The 26,289-nt window shown below is 42.0% G+C and overlaps 1 protein-coding gene across 6 annotated transcripts; it reads left to right on the top strand.

Annotated features, from left to right (window-relative positions):
* The first annotated feature begins 7,886 nt into the window (after positions 1 to 7,886).
* On the top strand, positions 7,887 to 24,409 carry APTX (aprataxin). 6 transcript variants are annotated; one of them, XM_055578798.1, is made up of 8 exons: positions 7,887 to 8,471; positions 14,705 to 14,841; positions 16,166 to 16,212; positions 16,447 to 16,749; positions 17,355 to 17,414; positions 18,224 to 18,450; positions 23,145 to 23,248; positions 24,124 to 24,409. In XM_055578798.1, exons 2-8 carry the CDS (start codon positions 14,709 to 14,711, stop codon positions 24,276 to 24,278), a joined length of 1,029 nt encoding a protein of 342 aa, XP_055434773.1. In that variant the 5' UTR covers positions 7,887 to 8,471; positions 14,705 to 14,708; the 3' UTR covers positions 24,279 to 24,409. The 6 variants fall into 6 exon arrangements, with proteins under 6 accessions (XP_055434773.1, XP_055434776.1, XP_055434770.1 ...); XM_055578801.1 differs by lacking the exon at positions 7,887 to 8,471 and adding an exon at positions 8,502 to 8,743; XM_055578795.1 differs by lacking the exon at positions 7,887 to 8,471 and adding an exon at positions 8,750 to 9,262.
* Positions 24,410 to 26,289: the final 1,880 nt, after the last annotated feature.

Below are 26,289 nucleotides of genomic sequence, written 5' to 3'. Positions count from 1 at the left end.
TGAAGGAAGAAAGAGTAAATTTAACTAAACTGTGTTATTTTGATATGCAGAGCTGGATCTTTATTAGTGAAGAGTGATAAGAGAGGAGGGTCCCAGGGTTGTCTGAATAGTATAAAAGTGTAGACATACAAATTTGTTGTGTATGCATGCATGATAAGTTGCTTCAGTGGTGTCTGACTCTTTGTGACTCCATGGACTGAAGCCTGCCAGACTCCTCTGTCTATGGGATTCTCCAGGGAAGAATACTGGAGTGGGTTTCCATGCTCTCATCCATGGGATCTTTCTGACCCAGGGATCAAACCCACATCTCTTATGTCTCCTGCATTGGCAGATGGGTTCTTTACCACTAGCACTATCTGGGAATCCCAAATTTCTTGTCAAGAGGAGCGAAAAAATCATGGTTAGGAAAATGTCACTGGGCATCCAGTCTGAATTATAGTGAGAAAGACAAAATGGGAGAAATTGCAGCTAGGTCAGTCTCACTGATTTACCTTTGAGAGTAGAAGAGCTCAAAGGTAAGTCAGTGAAAGGTGAATGTGGGCTGGAGCTGAACTCTCCATACTGACAGTCCCTTAAAGGGAGGGGCTGGGTCTGGTTTGTTGCCTTGTCTGTCTTTAACACCTAACTCACTGCCTAATACAGAGGAGGCACTCCAAGTGGTTGTTGAATGGATGCAGACATTGAGGTTTGAAGAACTTTCAGGTTGTAAACCGTTCCCTCTCTTTAATATCCTGGTGTCACAAAATAATCAGAATGACCTTTTAAAAATACATACCATTAAAAAAAATTTGTCACTCTGGAAATCATTGGTGGTACTGGGGCTCATAAAGCACTCCTCTGATTAAAATCCCTTGATGGCTTCCCATCCCATCTAGATATCCACATGGCTTCCTTCTTTTAAGTCTGCACTTAAAAAAGAAAAAAAAAGTGGGGGGGGCCTTCCACAATATACAAAATGTCCTCACCACTTTCTATCCTGCTTTTTCTTTAAAAAAAAAAATTTTATTTGGGCTTGCCTGGTGTCTCAGCCATAAAGAATTCCCCTGCAATGCAGGAGACACAGGAGATGTGGGTTCAATCCCTGGGTTGGGAAGATCCCCTGGAGGAGGGCATGGCAACCCACTCTAGCATTCTTGCCTTGAGAATCCCATGGACAGGAGCCTGGCGGGCTACAGTCCATAGTGTTGCTAAGAGTTGGACATAACTGAAGCAACTCAGCAGGAGCATGAGGGGGCTAGTTGTGGCATGCAGAATCTTTCATTGTGGCACGTAAGGACTCTCTAGTTTCATCACACAGGCTTAGTTTCTCTGTGGCATCTGGTATCTTTGTTCCCTGAACAGGGATTGAACCCATGTTCCCTGCAGTGGAAGGTAGATCTTAACCACTGAACCACCAGGGAAGTCCCTATCCTGCTTTTTCTTTATAACATTTATCCCTACATGACCTGTATTTCTTTTTTATGGTCTGCCTTTCCCCACTAGATTGTAAGCTCCTTGAAAGCAGAAGCTTTGTTTTGTTCACTGTGGTATAGGCCCCAACACCTAAAACAATGCCTGACATGTCAAAAGTGCTAAAAAATACTTGTTGAACGAATGAATAATGTACCAAGCCATGGAAGGCTAAGTCTCACTGATTTCCTCCGGCTAGAGGCCAAGACCCTGGAGACTGTGGAATGCAGGTATCTATGTGGGCTTCTACAGCCACATCCCTCCTACTTGACCAGTGGGAAGAACTCATCTTGACTGTGTCAGGAGCCCAGGCCCTCCTGTTTGGAGTTACTGTTAACTGTCTGTAATTGTGAGGTTGAGGGCCTAGGTAGTGCAGGATTCATATGGCTTGGGAATGGTACCAAGGGCAGGCCTATCAGTCTTTAGGTTAGTTTTTCAGCTTCCAGTCAGAGAACCTTGACTGAGTGTGTTCAAAAAATGGAAAGAAAGCCCTTGTGTTGGGTCTATGGCTAGGTAAGGAAAAAGTGGTAGATAGGATTATGAGAGAGAGATAATATCTCATTTAAAAGTAGACACATACTGAGTTTAGTCAGGTCTGTGTTTTGAAATATTTTCTATAGTTACATGCAAATGCATTGGAGGAGGCTGAAGTGAATTAGGGAGAAAATAAAGAACATTCCAGAGAAAATAACATGAGCATCTGGGAACACAGTGGAGTATTGCAATTAGGCCAGGGCTTCATAGGGAATCGCATCCATCTCTCTATAGAGTGCTGGGGAGGAGCTGTGGAAGGGTAGGAAGTTCAGGATTGTTGGTACAAGGCTGGCAATGAAGAGATAGTAGAAGGTAAGCAGGATAAGTTACAAAGGCTTCCTGTGACTTTCTTCTTAGTGTGAGACATTCAGAAGAGACCACCAGGACATCTGCAATTTACGCAAAAGAATTTCTGAATTGATATAAAAGTTCTAACCAGGAACCATATGAATGCTAGTACTTGAGATTACAATGATGATGCTATAAAGTCTTGGAAAGTTAGATTCTTGAGAGAGTTAAGCTATGAAATCAACACAGAGTGGGAGAGGTTAACCAGTACAGAAAGTAGGAGTTGAAAACAATAAAGTATAAATTATAGGTGGAAGGTTTTAAATTTAATTTAAATTGCAGGGTATAGTTTACAGATACATTAGCATGTTTATACTTTGATGAATAGAACAGAACTTCTCTACCGGTGTGCCAATTATAGGTGTGGCTCTACGAATTTAAAAATATTATCATTATAAACAATCAGAAATTACATCGCTATTTCACCATGAAACCTAATGTCAGGTAATATTCACAGAAACACGGTCAAGTTTCTCATAAAAGTAAAAACAAATTTTATTTGGATATTTAGCCAAAATCAATACTATTTTCTCAAGTAGTCTATTTAAAATTATTATTGCATGTAATTACAAAGAAAATATTTTTTTTCCACCAAGTTCCTCGTATAACTTAAGATGACCCCAATATGCTCTGCATACATAATTTTATCTTTATGCCACAACATCAATAAATTGGAAAGCAGTGGAGTTATTAACTTACCTAAAAAGAGAATACAAAATATCATTAGAAGTATTCATTACTTATTTCTAATAAAATATCATTAGAAAATATTCAGGAAGTGTTTAGGTTGGATTCCCTCAGAGGCAGACACTGAGGCAAGGATTTGTGTGCAGTTTGTTTTGGAGATGATCCCAGGAAGCGCCAGTAGGGGAGTGGAGCCCTGAGACAGGGCTGGGAGGGCAGCAGGACAGGTTAAGGTGCAGCTTACCCCTCTAGACAACTAGGGCAGGAGAGCCTCCTGGAGTCAAGTAGTATATGCTTCAAAGTTGTTTCACCCCACAGGTGTGGAAACAAGTTACGCTTCCACCTCTTTACATCTTTCTCACTACTCCTCCCAGGGGTGTAAATCCCCTCCCTTCTGGCTTGTGTGCAGTTCAGAGAAGGCTCTCAGGCCAGAGGAAGCCAGAAGGCAGTCACAGGTATGCACAGTGACAAAATTTTAGATATGTGAAAGATGCAACTACATTTATGGCTCACTAGGTTTTGATGCTTAGAGAAGACTATGTCTTGTCTTGTCCAGTTGATGCTGCTTCCAAAATAACTCTTAAATCATCCCACTTCTATATTCTTGTCCAGGCTGCCATCCTCCTTTGTGCTACATCAGTAAACTAACTGCTCTCAGCTATTCTCTTCTCATCCTTCCCTCAAATCCATTCTTCCTCACAGCAGCCACAGTGATCTTCATAAAACGAAAATCAAATAATGTCACTCCTAGGGTTTTTTCATTGACTATAGGATGAGCCCACATACAGTTCCTAAATGGTTTACTACCTGACCCCTGCTCAGATCTCACCATTTTCCTTTTACTATCTAGGCTTCAGCTCCACTGGACTTCTGTCTTGCCTAAAAGAATGCTAAAGGCCCTTCGGTAGGGCTTTTGTACATGCTCTTTCCTCAGGCTGCTGCTACTGCTGCTGCTAAGTCGCTTCAGTCGTGTCCGACTCTGTGCGACCCCAGAGACAGCAGCCCACCAGGCTCCCCCCATCCCTGGGATTCTAGCTTATAGTATTCTTCTACCAAGTCTTCACTTGTCTGTTTCATTTTCATCTTTCCGGACTCGATTTAATTGTCCTTTCCTTAGGTAGGTCTTTCCTGTGTTGTGAGTTCAGTCGCTCAGTTGTGTCCAACTTTTTGTGACCCTTTGGATTGTAACAGCCTGCCAGGCTCTTCTGTCCATGGAATTTTTCAGGCAAGAATACATTCCTGACACTCCTCTATAGTCCCTCCTACCATACCCTCTCTCCTGCATCGAACAAACAAACTTTCATAGCTATATTTCCTCTAAGAACTCTGTATTTTTCCTTTTGAGAAAATCTCTGAATTAGATCACTGCAGCCTCCCCAGATAAGTCCTCTGGCTCCAACTGCCTTTCCCTTAGGCCAGGAGTCTCAAAGTCTGAAAGAAAGAGGGGCCTTCAGGGGGCCAGACAGGTTACAGAAATGAGTGGGTGGAGACAATGGTAACTTGAGAGCACTTTGCAGCTACTCACAATTCCAGTTATTTGTTGCCCAAATTTGCTGCATTTCTTGATTTTTTTTCCTAAGAGACCAAGAATCCTGATTTTCATGCAAGATCTTCTAATGTCTAACTGTTGGAATTTAAAAAAGTTACCTCTGCCAAACGAAATAGCTAAAACAATCTTGGGATTGAGGGAAAGAAAGTTGAAAGTCTTACACCCCCTGATTTAAAAAGTTATTACAAAGCTACAGTAATCAAGACAGGGTGGTACTGGATCAATGGAATACAATAGAAAACCCAGAAATAAACCATTACATGCATGGTCAAATGATTTTTAACAAATATTCCAAGACCATTTAGTGGAGAAAAGACAGTGTTTTCAACAAATGGTGCTGGGAAAACTGGATATCCAAATGCAAAAGGGTGACATTGGATGCTTACTTTACACCATATAAAAAATGAATGCAACCCCACTGCTGGGTGTATACCCTGAGAAAATCATTCTAAAAGACACATGTACTCCAGTGTTCATTGTAGCACTATTTACAATAGCCAGGACATGGAAACAACCTAGATCCCCAACCACAGATCAATGGATAAAGAAGAAGTGGCACACGTATGCAATGGAATATTACTCAGTCATAAAAGGAACAAAGTTGAGTCAGTTCTAGTGAGGTGGATGAACCTAGAGCTTGTTATACAGTGAAGTAAGTCAGAAAAACAAATATTATATATTACTGAATATATATGGAATCTATAAAAATGGTACTGATGCAGACATAGAGAACAGACTTGTGGACACACGTCCACAAGATTTGTGGACGGAGAGGGTGGGGCGAATTGAGAGAGTAGCATTGAAACATACATCCAGGACCATGTGTAAAATGGATAGCCAGTGGGAATTTGCTGTATGGCACAGGGAGCTCAACCTTGTGCCCTGTGACAACCTAGAAGGGTGGGATGGGATGGGAGGTGGGAGAGAGGTTCAGAAGAGAGGGGACATATGTATACCCAGAGTTGATGCATTTTGATGTATGGCAGAAACCAACCCAACATTGTAAAGCAATTATCCCCCAATTAAAAATAAATTAATTTTAAAAATGAACTCAAAATAGATCAAAGACCTAAATGTAAGACCTAAAACTATAATACACAGGGGAAAAGTTTCCAATAATTTCTTTGCTATAATTCCAAAAGCACAGATGGCAAGAGTAAAAATAGATATATTGGACTACATCAAAATGAAAAACTTCTGTGCAGGGCACAGTTGATAAGAGTGAAAAGGCAACCTATAAAATGGGAAAATATATCTCTGAGTCATATATCTGATAAGGGGTTAACATCCAGAAGATTAAAAGAACTTCTACAATGCAACAACAACAAAATAATATGATTAAAAATTGGGCAAAAGACTTCAACAGACATTTCTCCAAAGAAGATATACAAATGGCCAAGAAAGTTGCTCAACATCACTGATCATTAGAGAAATGCAAAATCAAAGCCACAGTGAGTTATTACCTCCCCTCACATCCAAAAAACCCAAATCAGAAAATACAAGCATTGGCAAGAATGTGGAGAAATTGGAAACCTTGTGTTCTGTTGGTGGGAATGTAAAATGGTGCAGCCACTATGGAAAACAGGTGGTTCATTAAAATACTAAAAACAGAATTATGAGTCCACAATCCCACTTTTGAGTATATAGCCGAAAGATCTAAAGGCAAGATCTCAAAGAGATATTTGTATAATGATGTTCATAGCAGTGTTATTCCTAATAGCCAAAAGGTGGAAGCAGAGGAATAGTGTAGTGTATGCATGCAACGGAATGGTTTTTAGCCTTGAAATGAAGTTTTGACACAAGTGAATTAACTTTGAGAGCATTGTGCTAAGAAGTAAGCCAGTCACAAAAAGACAAATACTGTATGATTTCACTTATATGAGGTATGTGGAGTAGTCAGACTCATGGAAACTGAAAGCAGAATGGTGGCTTCCAGGGGCGGGAGTAGAACTAGGGAGTTGTTTGAATTCCGGTTTTGCAAGATTAAAAAGCTCTAGAAATAGATTTCATTACAATGTGAATGTTCTTAAAAAAAATTTTTTTTTGGCTGCACCATGCAACTCGTGGAATCTTAGTTTTCCAACTTTCGTTCCCTGCATTGCAAGCTCAGAGTCTTATTCACTGGACCACGAGGGTCAGATTAAGAATATTCTTAACACTACTGAACTGTACACTACTTAAAAGTGGTTAATGGTGAGTTTTATGTTATTTGTATTTTGCCACAAGTAAAAATCGAAAAAAATTTTATAAAAAAAGGAAAAAACCCCAAAGCCCTGAGCATACTAACAAAACACATTTATCGTGGGTTATGGCATGCTGCAGTCCATGGGGTCTCAAAGAGTCGGACACAACTGAGCGACTGAACTGATGGTTTGATGCTTTTGCCATCCATCAGTGAATTTCAAATTTAAGCACCTATTAGGAAAACCTGCTGGATTTGTTAAACATATTGCTGGGCCCTGCCAGCAGTTTCTAAGTCAGTAACCCTAGTGTGAGAACTGAATTTGCATTTCGAATAAGTTCCTAAGTGTTTTGAGGCTACTGGTCTTGATCCAATGATTACACTTTTAGGGCTACTGCATTAGATAATCTGGAATGGGTTGCCATGCCCTTCTCCAGGGGATCTTCCCTACCCAGGGATCCAACCGTCTCCTGCATTGGCAGGCGGGTTCTTTATCACTAGCGCCACTTGGGAAGCCTAGCACACACACAGCACACACATTAGATAATACCATAGGATTATTTGCTATTATTTTTTCTATATATGTGTTTGTGATAAATCTTTGGTTCTGGAGTCCTTGAAAATACCCTTAAGCCGTGCATTTCCGGGGCCAGTAATATGCTATAGAGAAAGGGCTAGACCTAATAGGCTGGACATTTTTGCACAATATATGTTGAATGAGCAATTAGAGTAATTCAATCCAATTTTGAATGCAAGACACACATAGGCAGGTCAGGTATTTATAGAAGCAGAGGCTAAGAGAAACTTAATTCTTTGTGTGAGTGTGGTGCTCAGTCATGCCCAACTCTTTTCTACCCCAAGGACTATAGCCCGCCAGGCTCCTCTGTCCATGGGATTTTCCAAGCAAGAATACTGGAGTGGGTTGCAATTTCCTTCTCTAGGGGATCTTCCCAACCAGGGATCAAACTTGTGTCTTCTGCATTGGCGGGCGGATTCTTTACCACTGTGATGCTTGGAAAGTGCTTAATTCTGAGGGAACAACAAAACTGGTCAGGTCACCAGAATAGCCTCTCTTTACCTGGGACAATGTGAACCACATTCCAATGCCATGAGGCCTGTGCAGTCGTTGAGCTGCTCCCTGTGCTCCCGCACTTCCTGGTGTGACCTTAATATAAACCTCCATCTTTTCTGCTAACAAGGGCAGCTCTCCCTTGTTTCCTGGAAGATCCTCCTATTCTGTTTTGATAGCTGATATCTTCATCCTACCACTAAATCTCTATGTAAGGAAACAATATTCGAAAAGAGACACAGTTTTTCCATTTGCCAGAATGCCTTTGAATTCTTGCAGTTCATGACTCTTAGGAAACATCCTGGAACTGTCATAAAAATCAGTAAACATCTCATTCCAACATCCTGCTTTTCTCCTCCCTGACAGCCCCTCAGCCAGTTCATTCAGTGAAGATAGCATTAAAAAAAATCTTAGCAGGTTTCTCCACTTCTGGCCCCTTCAGAACTTTCTCACTCAGAAAAGGAGAAAGCCGATTGTAGCTTCAAAAGGGTGCGGGAAAACAATGCCACAAGCAGGTACTGTCTACAGCGGAAACGGTGGCTTTAAAAGTAGTGAGCTTTCCTTATGAAGGGAAAATCAAGATGCTGCATGGCTGCCTAGAAGCGGCCACCGAGAGGATAGCTGCCTGAAGTGTCTCCCAATTCAGAGATTAAGAGGTAGTTACTGGGGAGCGGCTCTCGGATAGAGGGGAACTGGGAGAACTCGTCGTTTTTTGGTTAACTGCCAGGAACCAAACTTGGACTGTGGCCCAGTTCGGGACCAAATGGGGCGGGCACTTCCCTATCCGGGCATCTGGCGAGATCCTCAGTCAGTCTTCCGACTGGCACTGGAAACGTCGCAGGTTGCGCTGCAGTTTGTCTTGCAACGTCATCCTTCAGCGCCGGAAGTGGAGGAGTAACTTGAGCTTGTCGGCCTCAGCCGTCTCGAGGTAAGGCAGTTGTCGGCCTACCTCGTCTGCCTGCCGTGTTGAGAGCCGTGAGCGTGGGCCTCTATCGAGTCCGCTGCTACCCCAGAGTAATGTTCCCTGAATAACGCTCTCACGGCTCTTTCCCGGCAGGCCAGCAGGCGTTGCTCCATCCTCGGGCACTAAGGCCCAGGGCTGGCCATTTCCCTCCTGCCGTGTTTCGGCGGCTGGCGGCGCTTGTGTTGGTCTCCACTGCACTTTGCGTTGGTTCATCTGTGCGCCTGACATCTGAACCTAGCTTAGTCAGAACACAAGCAGAAGAAAGATTAGAGAGTGGGCACTGTCTGACCCAAGGAGGCTTCGCAGCCTGGGGACTTTGTTTTCTCCAGAAACGCTCCTTGAGAGGAACTTGAGGGCCCTTCACAGCATCCACAGCTGGCCTTGTAGGAAGACCAGAAGAGTCAAGCCTTTTCTCACGCAGACCAGTGATAGCGGTTCAACAAATCAAGGCGATAATTTCCATGTGGAATTAATGTGGTCCAGGTTTGGAGCCTTTTGAGAATTTGATATATATCGGGAGCCATTAGAACACTGAGGACAGGACTACTCTCTTCAGGGAGGCAGAACATTTGTGCCCTGTCACCTTCGTTGCAAGCAGTGTTGTCGGATGATCTTTTAACATTTCCTTATAGCGGCTGTTTTCATCCTACCTTCACTATTGACGAGAGTGGTAATGGTGTTAAATGCTGGTTTTTTGCCAGATGCTGAACTTTTTACATCTTAATTTAGCCCTTGTGACAACAGTGTGGTGTAGAGCCATAATTAATATCGTTTTCCAGCTGAAGAAATGAAGACTTAGCTTAAATAACTGGCCTCAAATTATGCAGTGAGTAGTGGTGGAGGGAAGATTTGAACTCGAGCAGTTGGATTTCAGAGGCCTGGATGTTGTCCACTAATTTATATTGATTGTCTTCAGCTGTTTCTCAAGTGCCCAGACACCTTACTCTGTTGTTATCTGCTATTTTAGGGAGAAAATTGAGTTCATCCGATGTGCTTTCCCTCAAATTTCTACCCTTGCTTTCTCTTCATACACTCATCAAGGTTGATACCACCTATCTATACCTTTCCTTCAGTATCAGAGGATGAACTGTCTCTTGATCAAAACAAATTTCTTCACCTTTGCTTCTGGCCTTTCTTTTATATTTTCACCTATGAAACCTGGCTTTCGTTTGTCTTTTCTTCCCTTGTCTATGTCTCAGTCATGTATAAACAAGGTCAGGTTACTCAGATCCCTGCTCCTTATCCCCCAAGCCAGAAAAAAAAAGTTCCTGGTGATCCATCTTCCTTTAGCTCGCATACAGTAACTCTTCTCCTTATCCAGACTTTTTAAAGAGTATTCGAAATTCTGTATCCAATTCCTCACCTCTCATTCCCTTCTGCGGTCTAGCTTTCAGATCTATTATTCCCCTAAAGTTTTATACAGTAGTCACTAGTGATTTATTATCAAACCAAATATACATTCTTTAATCATTACACTTCCCTGGTGGCTCAGACACGAAAGAAAATGCCTGCAGTGCAGGAGACCAGGGTTCAATCACTGGGTTGGGAAGATCCCCTGGAAAAGGGAATGGCCACCCATTTCAGTATTCTTGCTTGGAGAATTCCATGAACAGAGGAGGCTGCTGGGTCACAGTAGGGTCACAAAGAGTCGGACATGACTGAGCGACTAACACTTTGATCGTTACTGGATCCTTTTGCTGCAAACATAGTGATACTTTTTACTCTTTACTCCTTTGCTTTTCAAGACAGTACACTAAGCTGATTTATTCAACAAACATTTATTGTGATATACAGATGAACACATCAAAGTGCCTCCTTCCCTTGAAGAGCTTACATTTTAGCTTTTTTTTTCCCCCGAGTGCTTCCCTCATCAGTAATTTCTCCTGTGGATAGTCTTCCCTCCTTGTCTAAAATGTTGGGTGCTTTCCAAGGCTTGTGACTTTGGCCCACTGTTCTTTTTATGCTGTACACACTGCTTGAATGAGCACATCACCTAGCATGGCTTTAACTCCTTCCTGTATGCTCCCAAATTAAAGTGTCAGCTTAGACCTCTGCTGAGTTTCATTCTCACCTCTGGCTACCCTGCTGGATACCTCTGCCTGCTAGTCCCACAGACTGTTCAAATATTGTCTTCTCTGAACTTACTCTTAGCACATCCATCACTGTCTTGTTGATTTTACCCTCTAAGTATTTCTCAAATCTGTGTTCCTTTTGTCATCTGTATTAATGTCTTAATTTGAACCTTTCACCTGAAATATGATGGCCTTCTAACTGGTTTCCCTGCCTCTAGATCAATTCCCTGCATAACTATTCTTTACACTACCTACCATCCTCCCCCAAATGATCCTTGAAAACAAATCTGAGTCAAAGTCCTGCTTAGTAATATTTAAGTAATATTTAAGATCATTTAAGATCTTAGTAATATTTAAAGATCTGTCCTTTCATTCATCTTATCTTTTCTTTCATTAAGCAAATATTTATTGTTTACTAAATTGCAAAATCCATTAGAGCTTCTAAAGTTTGAGCTTCTCAACCCATCACCCAGGGCTCTGCTTCATCTGGACCTGCCTGCATCTCCAGCCTCGTATTGACCTCATACTTTAGGTTGTAGCAGCCCTGAACTGCTTCTTCATGTGTGTGCACTGTCCTGTTCCTTTTGAGTGGAATCTTCTCTTTGATTCCTTCCTCCACTTCCTGCTCCTCAGCTAATTAGGCTGCCCACTTTCACCTAATTAACCAGTTCATACATAAGACTCATTTTAGGCCCATCTCTTATAGGAAACCTTCCTTGACACCTTTCTCCAAGGCTAGGTTGGGTATTCCAGCTTTGTGCTCCCACAACACCCTTTGCATGCTGTTGCTGCTGCTAAGTCGCTTCAGTTGTGTCTGACTCTGTGTGACCCCATAGATGGCAGCCCACCAGGCTCCCCCATCCCTGGAATTCTCCAGGCAAGAACAGTGGAGTGGGTTGCCATTTCCTTCTCCAATGCGTGAAAGTGAAGTCGCTCAGTCATATCTGACTCTTAGCGACCCCATGGACTGCAGCTACCAGGCTTCTCCGTCCATGGGATTTTCCAGGCAAGAGTACTGGGTTGCCATTGTCTTCTCTGACCCTTTGCATAGACCAGTCGTTATACTTTTCACATTTGTTGCATTTGTTTTTGAATCTCTGTCCTCCACAAGACTCTGAGCATCTCGAAGGCAGGTATGATGCATTATACCTGCATCATACAGTACAGTGAGGCTTTTGCTGTCATAGAGCTGGCAGTTTATGGGGTTTTACTGGATGGGTTATATTGACAGTTCAGGAACAGCCATCTTTCTGTGCTCCCCATATTCTAAAATACTTCATTCCTAGAAGTTGGAACTGTAGGCTGAAATGGACCAAGATACTGCTTAAGGTTAGTTACATAAGCATTGTGTCGCCACTGCTTCAGCCTCTCAAGGAATAGTAAATGGGAGCATTATAACGTCAGAACTTTAGGGAGACTGAAGCATCTGAGTGTGTGTGTGTAGGGCAGGAGGGGGAGTTCCTCTTATCCTGCAAAAGTCAGCCGTGCTCTCAGCTGCCCATTGGATTCCCTCCTGTCCTTGCTCTTCAGCTATTCTCTGTCCAGGCTCCTTTTATTATTCCTGTGATTCGTCAGTCACCATATGACTTATTTCCCAATGCTTAATGAAAACATGCTTCACTGCTCATTCATCAGTTTCCATCAAGTGCAAACAAAGATCCCTCTGAGCACATAGCATTTAAAAGTGGGGTTTGCCTGTAGCACCATCATCACTTGACACTCTGGGTCAAGGGTTTTAGATTTACAGCTGACTCTTCATGCTCTTGCATCAGCTTCTTCACAGAGGAGCTGCCTCTTAGACCTAACACTGGCCCACGTTATGTTAACAGCCTCCTGATGATCGCTGACTCTAGATTTCTCCACTCCAGCCTGCCTACACACAGCATCATTTCACCTTGCTGTGCAACTCAGACCCTGGCAGTGGTCTCTTATGGATTGTTAAATCTCATGGCCTAGTTCCTGTTCTTTCAACACCTTTGCCTTTTTTTGTTGACTCTCTGGGGCACTTCCTCTGGGCCGGCCAACTAAGGTCTGCCCTTCCCTTACCCATGGCTTGTCACTGTTGAAATCTGTACCGTCACTTGTGCTTTTTGAAATGGGATGTCCACTCCCACTCCTTTTCTTCCTTATCGGTCCCCTTGGCTCTTGACCTTTTCAACTGCACAGTTTCCGAAGCCTTCCCTGACTGATCCAGTTTCTGTGACTGCAAGTCCTCAGCACTCATTTTCTCACTCTGACTCGAATTATCCTATCTTTGTAAATGGTAATGAAACTCCGATGTTTAAAAATGTGGTTTCTTTTCCCTTCCCTTTGGATACAAAGCTTGTGCAGAGGGGCTAATTAAGTGCTGCCTTGCCTGCGAGAGGCATTTCTCGGAGAGAGGACATTAGAGGCTTGAGCATTAGTAAGCTTCTGGAACTGAGGGAAGCGTCCCAAAGATCTAGTCCTGTCCCTCTCAGTTCCATGCTCTGCCTCCCTGGGTGATCTCATCCTCTTCTTTCACCCTAAATTCTATGACATATTGATGCCTCGCAAATATATACATTCAATTAAAGGCAAATATTTCCTTTTTGTGTCAGAGCTGGTCATAATTACAGCTTTAACAACCTTTGCTTTTATAAGCCTCTGATTCTTTCTCTCCCCTGAAACACTTTCAGGTTTACTTGAAACTATGTCTCCCGAATTGCAATTCCTAAGACTCCAAATAAAACACTTTGTAGTCTCAAAAAAAATTACCCCCCCAGTCCTGTCCCTTCTTTGAGCTTTGTACTGTATATCCCAGCGTGACTCTAGCATCTTCCACAGACAACTTAATCTAATTGTGTTTCAATCTGAAATCATTTCTTCCCTTGTCTTTTATCCCCATATTATGTCTTCTGTGTATTCCTCATTTTGGTTAATGAGTATTTCCAAATTAAACATCTTGGTTGGTGTCTCCTTTGTTATTCCCCTAGTGCAGTCAGGAGTAAGTCCCCTTCACAGTTTTTCCTGGCTTTTTCCTCTTCATCCTCTTTGTTCAGGCCTCTTCCCTCTCCCAAATTTCTTCTCTTTCTCTTCTACTGATAACTCTCTGTGACCATGAAAGTTGTTTTACAAAAGTATCAACACCTATAGTACTGTCAGTGCAAGTTGTGTATTGAATAAAGGTGCTGTAATCACACTTTAGAAATAGTAGGTTTGTATGTTTATTATGACAATCTTCTGGCAGATGGCAGTACAATGTATTGTTCCAACATCCATATGTTATGACAGTTAAGGACTAGAAACCTTGATTCCTGTGGAGAACATCTTCTGTTCTTGTGTCCTCAGTTCTCTGTCAGGCAAACTTCTTGTTCTTTAAAACCAAGTGTAAATATACCTTCCCCATGAAGCCTTTTTTTGATATTCCCTACAGGAGTCAGTCGTTCCTTTCCAAGGGCTAAGGCCATATGGCTACTACCTTCTTATAGGAGACATTGCATTATGTTGTAATCATTGGTATATGAGTCTGCCCCGTTGTACTCTAGGCCCCTGAAGGATAGGGACAGTGTTCCTTCATTCTTTAATCCTCAGTAGGTAGCTTAGTGTCCAGCATGTAGAGTATATCAATAAACATAACAAATATTTGATTGTATAACATGATTCAGGCTCAGAAGTAAATATTTTACCCACTTTGCCTTCTTTAATCCTCATGACACCTTCATGAGTCCTGTTATTATCACATTTTATAAGTGAGGAAATTCAGACTAGTGAGGTGAAGCCACTTGCCTCGAGAATGAGCAGCTGGTAAATGGCATATGTGGTGGTGCTGGGGTGTGGCCCTGGAGGACATGTACTAGTTTTTCCAGTGCTTCTCTTGTGTTTTGTCACTCAGAGTAATGATGCGGGTGTGCTGGTTGGTGAAACAGGACAACCGGCACCAGCGAATCAAACTTCCACATTTGGAAACAGTCATGGTTGGGCGCAGCCCAGAGACCAAGATCGCTGACAAGAAGTGTTCTCGACAGCAAGGTAATTGGTCACAGGATTGTGGAGATTACCGTGTTTGGTTCCTTCAGATAGTGATAATCAAAGATGCACTTTTCCTGAATGCTACTGATGAAAACCTTTTCTGCCCCAAATCAAAACTCAGAAGCTGAGCTCTTTTGGCTGATGACAGGGCTCTGTGCACTCCTGATTCCACCCTCTGAAAGTGGGTTCATATTCAGTGTTGGGAGCAGGCAGGTTCCATCCTGTACTATGGGGTGGTGGAGCTGAGTCCTTGCTCCGCTTTGCCCAGGGAGGTTCCTCGGTGGGCAGGGAGACAGCTGAATTATGGGATTTCCAGGTTGAAACCATGTCTGAGAAGTGATGGTTTCATCCTTTACACTTTGCCATACACAGAGGGAGCTATTGTTAAAAGATGATGGCACCTGGCTCTTGGAATGTCTTTTCTGGGATTTAATGAAATGTAAGTCCTTAAGAAGAATCTTTACTGTGTGCCTCATTTTATTTTTTTTTTAACCTGTAAACTCCAGACGTGCTCACTGCTACCAGGTCTCCCCTGCAGTGTGTTTCCCATGGCAGGGATTCTTGAGACTTGGAGTCTGCAGCAGTGATTCTGTTTTTTCCCACATGTTAATATAAATGGGCAAAAGATACCACTTCTTGCTCTCTGTCCCCCTTGTCACGAGAGCAGCTGTAGGGGTGTGTATGTCAGCCCATCCACTGCCTGTTCTCCTTGGAGAGAAGCTAGGATGTCTTTCCTTTGCTCCCTGTCTCTTGCCAGAATTTTTTTTGTTCACATATCTGAACCCAAATATTTAGTGTTAACTTCTTCCCACACATGCTCAGACTGTTCTGTCCCAGAAGTCCTCTTTCTAGAATAGTCTCTGCACTCCTCCTACCCAAGGCCAGCTGAACTTCAGTTTCCCAGGAATGTATCTTTTACCTCTTTCTCTGTTGAAGATTTCTGATCGTGTCCTGTAATAGGATAAGTCTGATTTGATCCTGAGCTATACGAGCTTGTGAGGGAATTGGGTTCCATTCCCTGATTTCAGAGCCTATGATCTTGAGTGGGTCAAGGGCTCTGAATTAGGAGACTTGTGAGGATTCAGTGACTCTGCCTTATAGAGATACTAGCAGTGCTTGAGGGAGCATGTACACTGTTGGGTACTGTATGGAAGGACCTGGAGCCCTAGTCCGCTGAATAATGAATGATTTTGCTCATGGGTCTTTGAGGAAACCCTTGTCACATTGCTTTCTAGAGGGAGGCTTCATTGTCTTGTAGGGATAATAGGAGCAAGTTGCTGGTTCTTCATGGCATTTGGGTTTACCTTTTTTCAATCTCTTTCAGTACAGTTGAAAGCAGAGTGTAACAAAGGATATGTCAAGGTAAAGCAGGTATGTCTATTTGTATCTTGGATTTCCATGTTCTACTTGATGGTTGTCTTACACTGTTGACTTTAGAGTGTCTGTGCCAGCCAGTAAAGGCTCCTTGGTCACGTGTGGAAGTGACAGAATAACAGAAGTGAATATTAAGCATAGTACTGGGCATGTAGTAAGTGGTGAACATAGGAGTAGCTGTATTACTAATGATGTTACTGCTATTATAATTATTTTTTGGTTATTCCATAGGTAGGGGTCAATCCCACCAGCATTGACTCAGTCATAATTGGGAAGGACCAGGAGGTGAAGCTGCAGCCTGGCCAGGTCCTCTACCTGGTGAATGAACTTTATCCGTATATTATAGAGTTTGAGGAAAAGACAAAGAGCCCTGGCCTGGAGACACACAGGAAGAGAAAGAGGTCAGGCAGTAGCGATCCTACAGAAAGGGGTGCTGCCCCAGAAGCTGAGCCCAGCACAGGATTGGAACCTGGGAGCAACCCTTGCCAGCGCTCTGTGCCTCCAAAGAAGGAGAAAGATGCATCCACCAAAAAGGTGAGGGAAGACTGCTGGATAGGTGGCATGGAGAATACCTAAAATGTAATGTTGCTTAATTGTTTTGTACGCAGTCAAGCCCAGACACGTGTGAGGGATTATTATGATGAGAGAGTCACTTGTTTATGTCACCAGTCACTGGGATGAATATCCCTTTGTGTACTTTTCTCTTGAATTCCTGAGGTAAGCCACTTGAAGGTAGGGTGAAATGGCAGTGTGCTTCACATTCAGCTACTAAAATAGGACAGTCATCTGTCTCTCTATACAAGGTTAACATTGCAACACACTTCATAGATCCTGTCATTCACATCCTGATGTCAAAGTGGAAACTGAGGCTGTAGATGAAGTGGGAGAGGGGAAAGAAGATGCAATTCACATTCTGGTGTGTCCAGCTTCTGTCTAGACATGCAGCTCTGAATATGGGAAGAGAGTGGGAATAGCTAATGGTTTATAAAGGAAAAGATTTAGGTAAAGGGATTAATTTAATTCTTAAAGACTGACCTTATTTCCAAGTTTGGTTGGACATTGCTGACATCCAGTGTTAACTAATGCCAAATTTAGCCATCTTGTTTGCAGTTTACACTGTCTTTTTTTGTTTGTTTTAGGAATCCTTGGGCCACTGGAGTCAAGGCTTGAAGATTTCTATGGAGGACCCCAAAATGCAGGTCAGAATAAATTTTGGCATCAAAATACTTTTCACATTGTAAATGATCACTCCGCAGAGGTCATAGCTACAAATGAAATCAAAGGAGATCAGTCCTTCTGAATGAGATTTGTTTTATTAGGCTATTTTATGAGATCAAGTGGCTTGTCTCATTGTCAGTAAGTTACAACTGGAATTCTTTAGGGAGAAAGCTAAGTTTTTCAAATGAGTATCTTCTCTGCATTGTTCCTCCTAAACTTCTGGGTACTATTATGGGATGTTGTGTTAAACTTAGTGTGGTCCCTTTTGACAAAGTGTCAGTTACTGTATGGTGACTATAGTTATGGCTGCCCTGGGATTAATAGCCATCATCCTGGGAGGGGTCTGAGTTCTTAAATGACATCCTGGGATGACAGGGGGCAAGATCTGATAGGGCTTCTTGGAACACATGTGTGTGAGTCGTGTGGTCTGCTGGGCTAGAGTGGAGAAGAGTGCATTTGAATTCAGACCTGGGGGCTTTGCATCAGTTCCTCAGCAACTGTTTTGCAGTGTGCCTCTTTTCTGTGCTCTGTGTGTTGTGGTGACTGAAAACACAGACAGGAGTCAGCTAGGTCTGTGTTGGCATTCTAGACTTCCCACTTGGTAACTATGTGACCTGGGACATGACATAGCTTATCTGAGTCTCTGTGTGCTCATCTGTCAACATTGGGATCCTAAGACCCTCTTCACAGGATTGTGGCAGGAGTTAAGTACTTAGTGAACCTGATCGTACCTGGCACACACGAGATGTCCAGCTGACGTCTGTTTCCTTCTCTTGTGCGCCTCTGCTAGGTTTACAAAGATGAACAGGTGGTGGTGATAAAGGATAAATACCCCAAGGCTCGTTTCCACTGGCTGGTCTTACCTTGGGCCTCCATTTCCAGTCTGAAGGCTGTGACCAGAGAACATCTCGAGCTCCTCAGACACATGCACGCTGTTGGGGAAAAAGTGATTGCTGACTTCGCTGGGTCCAGCAAACTCCGCTTCCGATTGGGCTACCATGCCATTCCCAGCATGAGGTAAAGCTGGTGTGCTCTGGTTCCATCTCAGCGGACAGATGAATTCAGCCTGGGTCTGCTGAGTGTGCTGGTCACCCCGAGGTTCAGGGGATTGGGTGGGGTGTTTCCAAGGCAGATGGGCTGAAACTTGCATGCTTTTGCCTGACTTGCTTGCAAGCCTTGAGTTCCTACTTCTGCTTATAATTTGATAACATACAGTTCTTTGTTCTTCTCAAATGTAAACTCTGAGAGCCTAACTTACAAACCAGATGAAGCAGCTTTATTACCTTCAGTGAAGAACTGTCACCTGATGGTAATAAAGTGACTTTTATCAGATTTTTCAGAAGTATCAATAACCTCTAAATGATTAGGGACCATTGCTTTGAAGGAGACAAGCATCACTGACTTCTTTCATGACAGCTTAGATCTCAGATTTAAGATAAAATGAGAAAAAAGTGTAGAGACTGTTATCCTTTGGCTCATACCTGGAAGGATTCAGAAAGGAATGATTGATATTTTTCAAAGAATGCAAGCAAGGCAGATCTCCAATTCTTTTGAGTTAAGCAACAAGATAAGAGGACTAATGGGATTTCTGAGTTTTTATTTTGGGGTGTTTTTCTTGGAGGGGTGTAAAATATACATAATATAAAATTTTCTATTTTAACAGTTCAGTTGCATTAAGTAAATTCACATTGTTGTGCAACCATCACCACCATCTATTTCTAGAACTTTTTTTCATCTTCCTCATCTACCCCTCAGATCCCTTTCCCCCAGCCCCTGGCAACCACCATCCTACTTTCTGTTTTTATGAACTTGACTACCCTTCACTTTCACTTCAGGTACCTCATGTAAATGGAATTATATAGTATCTGTTGTTTTGTGGCTGGCTTGTTTCACTTAGGATAGTGTCATTAAGGTTCATCCATACTGTAACATGTGTCGGTTTCTTTTGTTTTATTTAACCACCCAACATTCTTTACATTTTATTAGGTGGATAATTGTGACTTAGGTTACTGGCCACTTTAACACATGAAATTTTTGTGCTACATTTTTTCCCCATCTGTACTCTTTGTTTTAAATCGAGGCATAATTTACATCCAATAAAATGCACAGTAAGATCTGTAGTTTAATCAATCTTGACAAATGTGTATGCCATGTAACTATGACTGTGATCAAGATAAAGAACACAGAACTTTTCTATCATCTCCCAGGAAGTTCTTTTGTGCTCCTTTTTCTTTAATCCTCCCCTTAACCTCCAAGTGCTGTTCTCATTTTTTTCAGCCTAGATTAGTTTTGTCTGTTCCAGAATGTCATATAAATGAAATCATACAATGTCTACTTTTTTTCTGTCTGGCTTTTTTTGGTCAGCGTAATAGATTTTGAGATTCATGCATGTTGTTGTGTGTATCATGGATATACTTCATTTTTTTGTTCTTGCGTAAATACCTAGAAGTGGAATTGCTAGGTCTCAGGGTGGAAGTATGTTGTATCTCATTTAAAAAATATTTTTTAAATTGTTAAAACCTTATTCACAACTATAGGGCAGAAAGTCACGCATGATCCTATTCCCCTTATGCTGCATACCTCATGATGACAGCCCTTGACCACAGAACCTTTTTCACATGGCAGTCGTGGTGTCCACACCTTTTTCATATAATGGATGCTCTTGTGCTAAGGAGAATGCTCAAGGCAAGCTGAGACTGGTGTGAGTGGGAAGCAAAATGAGCAGTAAGTTGTCAGGCACATATCCTTTATACATATCCACATAACTCTTTAGAAGTTTGAATAAGTTAAACCTAGGAAGGAAAAAGTAACAAATATTTTTTCTATTGTAAAAGTAATATATTTTCAATTTAGAAAATATAAAGTATGAAGCAGAACAAAGATCTTCCATAATATCACCACTAATTAAACTCTAGACCTTATTCGAATTTCAGCCATTATTCTTTCCTTTTTTTTTTCACTCCAGGATCCCACATTGCGTTTATTTGTTGTCTCGCCTTAGTCTCCCTGATCTGTGACAGTTCCTCCTCCTGTTCTGGTTTTCATGACCTGGACACTTTTGATGAGGACTGGCTAGTTGTTTTATGGGATGGCTCTCAATTACAGTTTGTTTGATGTTTTTTCATGATTAGATTGAGGTTGTTTTTTGTTTTTTTTGCCAAAATACCCCAGAAATGATACTGTGTCTTCTCAGTGCATCATATCAAGGAGTGCATGATGTTGATCGAGACAGTTTGTTGCTCCTGATGTTCACCTTGATCACTTGATTAAGGTGGTGTCTGCCAGGTTTTTCTACTCAAAGTTGCTATTTTTCCCTTGTAATTGATCAGTATCTTGGGGGGAGATGTTCTAAGATTATGCTACTAAATTTTTTTCTCCTCAGACTTTCGCTCAGTGACTTTAGCATCTACTGGTGTATCTTGCCTGCAACAGTTATTATTGTAGTGTTTACTTCATGGTAACTTTATGTTTCCCTCATTCCTTCTAATTTATTAATCGGAATTTTTCTGTGTGGAAGAGTTGTCCTTTCTCCCCCATTATGTATTCAATACATGTATGGACTCATGGATATTTATTTTATTATATAGGTTTTAATTTAATCTGTCTCTGCTTAGTTTTTTGCTCATATTGTTCCAGCCTTGATCATTGGAAATTCCTTTAGGTTGGTTCCTGTATCACTTTGACATGCCCCAAACATTTTTTGAGCACATCCTTTTTTTCTGGCCCCTTACTTTTTGTAACAAGGTATTCTACGCTTATATTTTTCCTGTTCTAGCTCTGGAATGAACCACTTCTCCAAACAGCCATAGTTCCTTTTATTGGAGAATGACATAAACCAAGACTAGATCGCGAGGTTTCTATAGAGAGAAATGGTTGGTTCCAGAGTGTCTTTGCTTCTAGGTTCTCTCAGCAGATGGAACTAGGAAATAGAAGCATGAATCCAACCCACACAGATACATACACCTCTCTATTTATTTCTCTGTTTACCTACCTGTGCATGTGTATGAAAAACGTGAGTTCATGCTGATACTTCTGATCCAGTCCTGTTCCACAGGTTCATTCTTGTCTTCCCCTTTCCTTTTTTGTGATTTCTTTCTTCAGTAGTGAGAAATTTGGCTCTCATTAGCTACAGTTAATTCACTTATGTATTCATTCCCAGTGTAAACATAAAATAGTTGAAGAATTGCTTATCCACACTCCCATGAGAAAGACATTTACTCACTAGAGTACAGTATTTGTATAGCGTTCTTTTTATCTTTACAGAATCAAATCAAAATACTGTTTTCCAAACTTAATTAGGTTAGTTATTTTCTTCCTGACCTCCTTCAGTGTGGTTCCCTTTTTATTTGTAATACAGTTAGGTTTATTTGTTACTGCTTGTATTCCATTTTAAATTCCCACAAGGTACTCGTTTTGATGATTTATTGGGGGAATGTGAAATATTACTGATTCTGAGTCAAAGCTTTACAGAAAGTCATCCTTCTTGGTTTAACAAGTCCTAAAGAGAACTGTTGGTTTTCTACCTCAAACCTGTTTTTCCCTTAAGCTTCTTCATCCCAGCAAGTGGCACCTCCCCAAACCCATATCTAATCCATTAATTGTTCCTGTTGGTTCTGTTCCAAAATTTATTTAAAATTGGACTGCTTCTTGTCATCTCCACCTGTATAGCTCCTGTCTGAAACATGATTATTTTTGGTTTGGACTGCTGTGGCAGCCTCCTAACTTCTCTCTGTATCCATCCTTACCCTTCCTACAGTCCTTTTCCACACAGTAGCCAGAGTAATCTTTTAAAGTAACAAGCAGATAATAGCACATGTGTGTGTGCCAAGTCACTTCAGTTGTGTCTGACTCTATGCAACCTCATGGACTGTAGCCCACCAGGCTCCTCTGTCCATGGGATTCTCCAGGCAAGAATACTGGAGTGGGTTGCCATGCACTTCTCCAGGGGATCTTTCTGACCCAGGGGTCGAACCCACATCTCTTATGTCTCCTGCCATTGGCAGGCGGGTTCTTTACTACTAGCACCACCTAGGAAGCCCAGATAACAGCACTCCCCTGGTTAAAATCCTTCAGTGGTTCCACAGTATGATTGGAATAAAATTCAAACCCTCTGTCAGCCTATAAGACCCGTTATGATCCAGCTCCTCCCTAGTGCCTGCTCCTTGTTTCCAGCCACTCCGGCCATTATTGTCTTTCTGCCACTCAGTTGCACCAAGCTCTTTTTCATACCAGGGCCTTCACATGTGGTCTCTCCACTCCCTGAAACTCTCTTTCAGATCTTTGCTTTCTCAGTTCAAATTTCTGCTTGGGAGAGGTTTTCTGTGAACATCCTAGCTACTTGAAGAGACAGCTTCTACCCCCTAGACACGCTACCCCATCTCCCTGTTTTGTTTTTTCTTAGCATTGTTGCAGTAACATTTTGAATCTTCCTTGTTTATTTGTTTACTTATTAATTATTTATCTCCCTTCATTACAGTATAATTTCTATAAGGAGATAGGCCTTTCCCATTTTGTTCACTGCTAAATTCCCAGTGCTGGAACAGTGCTTGGCCCTAGTAGGTACTTCATGAGCAGTAAATATTCTTCAGTGAATAGATGAATGAATGGAGTTAAGTGGAAACACTGTCAATATTTTGCATATTCATACTCTTACTTTTTGGCATTTTGATTAAGCTAGCTTTAATGGTAAATCTTTGTTTCCTCTCAACTAGCCATGTACACCTCCATGTGATCAGCCAGGATTTTGATTCTCCTTGCCTTAAAAACAAAAAGCACTGGAATTCTTTCAATACTGAATACTTCCTTGAATCACAAGGTAAACAGTATTGTTTAATTTTTACATTTGTTTTAGTTTCTCAGCTGTTCTTATACTTGATTCACTTGTTTCCCTAAATAATAACCTGGCTTCGAAAACTCACATACAAGTTTGTGTTGCCTATACAGAGAACCCCATTAACAGAAACTGGATTGTTTTGGATTTTAGTAGGATTGCCACTTTGCTGTGAGCAGCCTTCTTGGGGGATGTAGAATGCTGTTATGTCAGAGTCAGAAAAAATTCAATGGGGGGCTTAAAAGGTTGTCCAGAGAATTATTGGAGTTCATGGATCTGAAAGCTCTAAACAGTTTGTTCTTTCTTTTGCCAGCAACTGGGAGGAGCTTGGTGGCTGCCTTCTGTCAAGAGTGGCTACTTAATAGGGGAAGCCTGTCTATATGTAGAAAGGAAGAATTTTTCATTGTGTATACTGTGGAACTTATGTATGCTGGAATGTTAATGATGACATAGGCTAACTAGTGGTAAAGCCCTGTGATAAGCCTTTCACATAGTAACATGGATTGCTTAGAATGTATCCTAAAGGAATGCAATTATCTCAGAAATAGATTGCTCAGGGAACTCCCTGATGGTGTAGTGGTAGAACTCCATGCTTTCACTACTGAGGGCCCGGGTTCAGTCCCTCGTTGGGGAACTAAGATCTCACAAGCTGTGTGGTGCTGCCAAAAAATCAAACAAACGAAACCCATTGCTCAGATTTAGAATCTGACCAAGCATATTTTCCCAACAGTTAATGTAACCTCACGTTTACTCGATTTGAGGATACTTGGTATATTTGGAATCAGGTTTTCCTTTTTTTTTTTAATTTTTGTATCTTGGCTTTCCAGAGTAGCTGGACTCTGAACATTTTTCCCTTGCAGCTGTGATTGAGATGGTGCAAGAGGCTGGCAGAGTGGCCGTCCGAGACGGGATGCCCGAGCTCCTGAAGCTGCCCCTCCATTGTCACGAGTGCCAGCAACTGCTGCCTTCCATCCCTCAGCTGAAGGAGCACCTCAGGAAGCACTGGTCCAAGTGATTCTGCGGAGCCTAACCTTCTGCAGCACGTGTACCTGATTGTTTAGAGCAAATTCCTGGCACCTGTTCTGGGTTGCATGTGAACTTTGATTTCTTGAATTAAAACATGCGTTTTTTTCTTTTTTTTACAAAGCTTGTTGTATTTCTGAGTGGCCACAATATGGTGTGACCTGAAATAGTTCAGGAATTAGGAATTTGAGTTTGTCATGGGTGTGTTTTCTGCTGAGGGTGGCAGGGATAGGCCTGGCCCACCATCTCCAGGAGTCACTTCAGGTCTGACTAATGGGGGGGGCAAAGCCTTGTTCAAACTGACCAAACACAGGATACGGAAGCATAGAGCTGCTTATAAAGTCCTGTTCTTTACATTTATTCTCTCTCCTCGGAGGTAGGTGGTGCCATTTTATCAGAGCAGACATAATGATTTCTTGTTTACCCTGAAGGCACTGATTGTTCTCTGATCCTAATCTGGTCTGTAATATTCTCCCTCTTTCCCTCTTTCATAGGGGAGACTTCGTTTCTTCTGTCCTCTTCATTCCTTTCCATCATCCAAATGCTTCTTTCTCAGGAAGCGTGTCTTACCAGTTCTCCTTCACTCTGAGCAAACAGGCTGGTGACAAGGTACAGGGATGGAATTTTCTTCTAATGTCAGGAGTACTTGCATGGTAAGGAAATACTCAGCAATATGTTTGTTCCATTTCAGGGGTCAAGTCTTGGTTGCCCTGCTTGGATCTGTTGTCTGATTAGGTAATTGAAAACTATCAGGAATTCAGCTGATAGTCACAGAGTCAGTTCTGATGCACAAAAAGGTAGTTGTTGAATGAAAAAGTTGCATAGAACCTCATGGTTTCACTTTTCCCTCAGAACAAATTTGGGTAGAACAGTTGGATTAAGTTGATTTTTGGTAAACATCAGAACTAAAGGTGAAGGGAAATCTAAAACATTATTTTTGAACAATTGTTGATCTATTTGGTGATGTGACTTTTTTTGCTCTTGTTTGTAACCCCCCCACCCCCCCCGCAAAAAAAATCTTCTTAACAATAACTTCTCTCTGAAGAGAGGAAAACCTCAATCCATGGAGACCGCATTTGACCTTGTTTTCTTTCACAAATAAACAAGATGCCCTAGTGGTTTTTTGGTGAGTATGAGTACAATTATACTTAATAGTAATTAATGATTACAGCAGCTAACACTTGTCCAGTTTCTTTGTTTCTGGTATTACGCTCAGTACCTTTATCCAAATCTTCTCACGGAGTGTAACTCGCGGGTAGGACCTATTGTCATGCCCTCTAAAGGATGAAGATCTAAGTATCTATAAAAGGTCCTGGGCTCCATGGTTGGTCTTGATTCTAGTGCACAGAACTCATTACATTCCCCCTCAACTGAACAGTAAAATGTAGTACTAACCAGCAGGTGTCATAGGCCTGCAGGGGCCTTGGGCCTGTGCTGATCAAAACTTTCCATGACTTGTTGATTTCTCTGAGGCCGGTCAGTTCCTTTGAAGCCCTGTTTGTCTAACATTCTTCATCTATGTCCTCTGTTCCTCTTGCGCTCCAGGAGTGTAGTCCTTACCTTGTCAGCCCAGCTTATCCTTAGTTCCTTCTGTCTGGCTCAGCTCTGGACCTTTGAGCCTGTGCAGTTGTCCTCTGCTGCACTGATGCTTCCTTACTTTATGGCCCATGGCCTTCTCCCCTGACTCAGCTGTGGAAGGGATGTGGCTTCATAGCTTTTCCTTCAGAGTCATCAGGTTATTAGGCACTGTAATGCTTGTTGGATAAGAACAGACTCTGGATTCAGATCTGGGTCCCAAACCTGGCTCAGGTACTCAAAGATGAGGGATCTTAGGCAAGTGACTTACTTTCCCTGAACTTCAGGGTGATAAGGATTAAATAAAATAATCCATGTAGAAGACTTAGCATAATATCTGGCACAGAGAAGGTAACTGGAAGCCTCTGCTTTTATTTTGTTGAGGGGAGTGGTGGGGATGGGGAAGGGGTTCGCTTGATCTAGCCCCG

This window comes from Bubalus kerabau, chromosome 4 (genome assembly GCF_029407905.1).
Source record: "Bubalus kerabau isolate K-KA32 ecotype Philippines breed swamp buffalo chromosome 4, PCC_UOA_SB_1v2, whole genome shotgun sequence".
In the NCBI taxonomy this organism is placed as follows: domain Eukaryota; kingdom Metazoa; phylum Chordata; class Mammalia; order Artiodactyla; family Bovidae; genus Bubalus; species Bubalus kerabau.
This window is presented reverse-complemented; position numbering and strand designations above follow the sequence as displayed.

Coding starts and splice junctions, on each gene's coding strand:
- APTX (XM_055578795.1), top strand. Junction 14,842..16,165: donor GAAGTGTTCTCGACAGCAAG/GTAATTGGTCAC, acceptor AATCTCTTTCAG/TACAGTTGAAAGCAGAGTGT. Junction 16,750..17,354: donor AAGATGCATCCACCAAAAAG/GTGAGGGAAGAC, acceptor TGTTTGTTTTAG/GAATCCTTGGGCCACTGGAG.